At 45.3% G+C, this 4,420-nt stretch overlaps 1 protein-coding gene across 1 annotated transcript; it reads right to left on the bottom strand.

The window, feature by feature from the left end:
• Positions 1-3,623: 3,623 nt before the first annotated feature.
• LOC149196389 (uncharacterized) lies at positions 3,624-4,106 on the bottom strand. The gene has a single exon (XM_089408270.1). The coding sequence runs from the start codon at positions 4,104-4,106 to the stop codon at positions 3,624-3,626; it is 483 nt and encodes a 160-aa protein (XP_089264396.1).
• Positions 4,107-4,420: the final 314 nt, after the last annotated feature.

The raw sequence follows: 4,420 nt of genomic DNA on the forward strand, positions 1-4,420 counted from the left end.
TGTGTGCAATCGAGTTAATGCCCCTGTTGTTTAGGAATGCAATCAGTGCCGGAGGGAGTCGATATAGGTTGCCGCATCCTATCCATGGATCTATCCCAATGTGGACTGTTGTTCCATCATTTATTCACCAGGTTAGGCCACTCCTGATGGTAGGGAGGGTTTGTAATACAACCTTCCATATGATTGATATTCCTTGCTTGTTCCAGGTTGGTAGGCGGACCCAATCCATGAGGTGGGGCTAGATGTATTTATTGATGACCACTTCTGTCCACAAACTTCTAGACTTTAGGAGGAGCCATCCCAATTTGGCAGCCAATGCATGTGCAAAGGCAGGAAGATCTTTGAGGCCCCATCCTCCCATTTTTTTGGTAGTGCAATGTGACTCCATCTAACCCAAGAAAATGGCTTCCCTTCCTTGTGCCCCTTCCAGAGGAAATTGCAGCAATTTTTTTGTATTCTCGAAAGAATGCCTTGTGGAATCCAGGAAAGTGACATCTAGTATACCAGAGTGGCTTCTAGGACAAATTTGATAAGCACCAGTCGCCCTGCTCTGGATAAGAATCGATGGTTCCAGTTGATCAACCTTTTTTCCACCTTAGTCACTAGCCAGGTCCAATCAACAATTTTGTATCCATGTGATTTAATGTGGAACCCCAAATATTTTAGTCCATCCTCCAGTAGAAGGCTTTGGAAGGGAAACTTCTGATAAGCATGTCTAGTTTCTTGTGGTGAGCAAGCCGAGAAGGTGATGGTGGACTTTGGTCTATTGGTTTCCATCCCAGTGGTCGAACATAATAGTTGCATTACATCATAGAGAGTATTAAAGTCATGAATGCCTCCATTGAGGAAGATAAGCACATCATCAATGAAAAGGAGATGGGTAAGGATACATTGATCAGTGATTTTGAGTCCCTGTAATCTCCCAACTCTTTTCTCATGTGAGATCAACCTGCTTAATCCCTCCATGACCAGCAGGAAAAGTAATGGGGAAAGTGGACATCCTTGTCTGAGGCCCCTCTCAGCATGGAAGAAATTGGATGCAGATCCATTGATAAGAACACTAAACGAGACAGTAGAGATGAAACACATAATCCATCGGATGAAAGAGATAGGGAAGCCGAGATGTGTGAGTAACATCCTAATATAGAGCCAGCTAACACGATCAAAGGCCTTTGATAGGTCTATTTTGAGAATGGCTCCTTTCAGGTTCTTCAGTTTGATTGAGTGGAGGGCTTCCTGAGCAGTGCCTATAGCCTCATGAATCTGTCGATTGTGGAGGAATGCAAATTTTTCAGAAGATATGTTGTCTGAGAGAATGGGTTTGATATGGTTGGCGATGATTTTGGCTATAATCTTATATAGGAAGTTGCAAAGGGAGATGGGCTGGAAATCATTGAAAGATTGAGGGGAATCCACCTTTGGTATGAGGGCAATAAAGGTGGTATTGATGGCTTCATACATACACCCAGAAATTATGCATTCCTCTACGACCTTGAGTAGATCCAAGCCTAAAGTCTCAAAAAAGGCTAAGTAGAATTCCACAGACCATCCATCAGGACTGGGGCTTTTATCCTTCTTGAACCATTTCAGGGTGCTCTCCAATTCCCCCATGGATATTAGTTTGTTAAGGTCATCAGATATGTCTGGGTCAACAAACCAAGGGAAATGACCAGCAATGCGAATGATTTCAGCAAGTGATGCTCCTGGGGGAGCTTTGAAGAGCTGCTGAAAATGTGAATTTCCCAAGTGTGCCAGCTGATGAAATGTTTGTGCATACTGTCCATGATCAGTAGGAATTTTCCAAATGGTGTTATAGGCCCGCCTTCCCTTGGAATAATTGTGGAATAATTTTGTGTTTTCATCCCCTGCCTTTAGCCAAATGGCTCTACTTCTAAGTCTCCAAGTCTCCTCCCGTTCCTGTAGTATCTTGGATCTCTGTGCCTCCAGTTCGGTGAGGGTAGATTTTGCTTCAACAGAGATGAATCCCCCACCCTAGTCATCTATCAGATCAACAAGTTGGTGTTCAATATCACAAAGAGTCTGGTCATCTCTGGATCATTTTGCTTTGTCCCATTGAATGGAGAGACTTTTAAGTTCCATAAGATTCTGACAAATCCTTCTACCAGATTGCGTCCTTGTGTAGGAGGATGGTCTCTCCAAAACTCAGTAACTAATTTATGATAATCAAGGTCCTGTAACCAGGTCAAGTTGAACTTGTAGGGTGCTCTGGGATTTTGGGATGGACCAGCCAGTTCCAGATAAATGGGGGAGTGATCAGAGATCCCCCCAAATCCAACCCATTGACGAAAATTTGTGAGGGTGCCAAGCAAGTCCTCTTTGATGAGGAATCGGTCCAATCTCCTTCCCAATGCTACATCACCAATCCTCCTATTATGCCAAGTTGGTTTCTTTCTGTTCATAGGGATGTCAATCAGGTGATGATGTTCCATTAAATGATCCATGTGATCTGATAGAGGATCCAACTGTGAATGATGTCCCCAGGATTCTTCATGACCAATCGTGAAATTGAGGTCACCTCCCAAAATAATATTATTAGAATTAATCAGGGAGAGCTGCAATAGATGGTTCCAGAATTCCATCCTATTGTGATTTGGTGCATAGACATTGACAATACGAAGGTTTCTACCCAACTCTGAGGAGAAAATGTCCATTCCTAGAAACCTAGGGCCTCCCCAAACAGAAATAGGATTGATGGAATGAGTGTTTATGCCCAATGCAATACCCCCAGATCTCCCATTGACATCTAGGGCATGAAAGCACCAACCAAGCAACATAGAGTGTAGTATCTGGGTAATCTGCTCAGCCTTCCCTAGGGTTTCTTGCAAAAATACAATGTCAGATGGCTCTGTATCCAAGAGCCTCTTGAGAGCTAGTTTTTTGGCAGGGCTAGCTAACCCTCTACAATTGAAGGACAACCACTTCATGGGAGGTCCAGAATGAGGGTGTTCTTTGCTCTAAGAACCCTATCAATGGTAGACTATCTACATAGGGCCACATCTACCCCGACAAGCATGATTTATCTCGAAATATTAGAAGGGCGTCCACGGGAGGGTTTGGTCTCAGCTGGAAGAGAGGAAAGACCTAATCCAACAGGGTCAGGTGGAATGGATACCGGGAGCAGAGATTATAGGAATGTGAATGAGAAGAGGTGGAGGGCTCAGATGGGATGATGGGGCCAACTCCAGTAACAGAGGGTGGGGTGGTGGAGAAAATTGATGAAGGAAGATCAAGTGGACAACATGTATTTGTTGTATAATGCATTCAAAAGAAATAAAAGAGCATAGAGGAGGAAGAGTACCCGTGGAGAGATTAGCCACCGCAGAAGTCCAAGATCTTGTCATGGGCAGGGATGTAGGTTGTAGTGTGACAGAGAAAGTTGGCAGAGAAGTGTCCCCATCCATATCCGTCGGACTGGTAGAGTGTGAAGGTTGTTCTTCCACCTGAGGATCTTCTATATGTAGTTGCTTAATGTATTTCAATGATGAAGAGGCCATCGAGGAAATGAGTGGACACTCCTTATACAGGTGCCCGACCTTATGACACCTTCTACACCTGAAGGGGACCCCTTCATAGTCTAGGATTTGTTTGCGGGTGAAATGCCTCTAGTGCAGAGTGATCTTTTCCTCCAAACCTTCTCTGGTGTCCAGGTGAACCAGAATGTGGGCCATGGATTTATTTCCAGATGATTCGTAAGTCTTATCATGATCCAAATATGTGCCCAATGCATTGCCGATGCGAATAAAGACATCCTCCGACCAGAAATGTAGAGGCAACCCTGGAAGACGAACCCATATCGGACCTGCACCCAACTGCTCCCTTTCTGGATCGAAAAGGGGGCTCCATCGTTTTAGTAGCACCGGGGCCAATTCAATATGCCAGTAGTGAGAGAGAATCCAGTCTGTGTATTCTTCCCAGTGAAAGTTGAGGGTGAACCAACCGCGAGTTAGAATGGTGATCGACGGAAGTTCTTTGAGGAGGGTGCCCCAAATATCCATGGTCCAGAGGCAGAGCCTCTCAGCCGAGTAGGTTCGTCCCCTCACACGCCCCACCAGAACCTTATTTGCAGTATCCACCACCTTACCCATAGTGATGTCTTCCCCGAGTTTGAGATTGATGTCCTTGCCCGTGGCCTTGACGCACTTTCCCTTCTTGGCCTTACTAGTCCATGGAGCTGTCGGGTGGTACCGTCTGCCTTGTAGAATTACCTGTGGAGAGAGGGAGGTGTTCCTATGGTTAGTGACTGGGATGTTGAAGTAGCCTAATGGGATAGGGAAGTTGCACGGAAAGCAGGTAGGGTTAGGGTTAGGAATGCTCTCCGGAGTGGAGAAATTGGGAGAGGATAGCCCAGATTGAGATAGCCCGAAAGTCGTGGGGATGCCGAATGATGCGGGATGTTGGA

Source organism: Pinus tabuliformis, chromosome 2_2 (assembly GCF_031772625.1).
Source record: "Pinus tabuliformis cultivar Carrire ecotype Pingquan chromosome 2_2, CPIR1, whole genome shotgun sequence".
Lineage (NCBI taxonomy): Eukaryota > Viridiplantae > Streptophyta > Pinopsida > Pinales > Pinaceae > Pinus > Pinus tabuliformis.

Coding starts and splice junctions, on each gene's coding strand:
- LOC149196389 (XM_089408270.1), bottom strand. CDS start 4,106: ATGGGTAAGGTGGTGGATACTGCAAATAAGGTTCTGGTGGGGCGTGTG.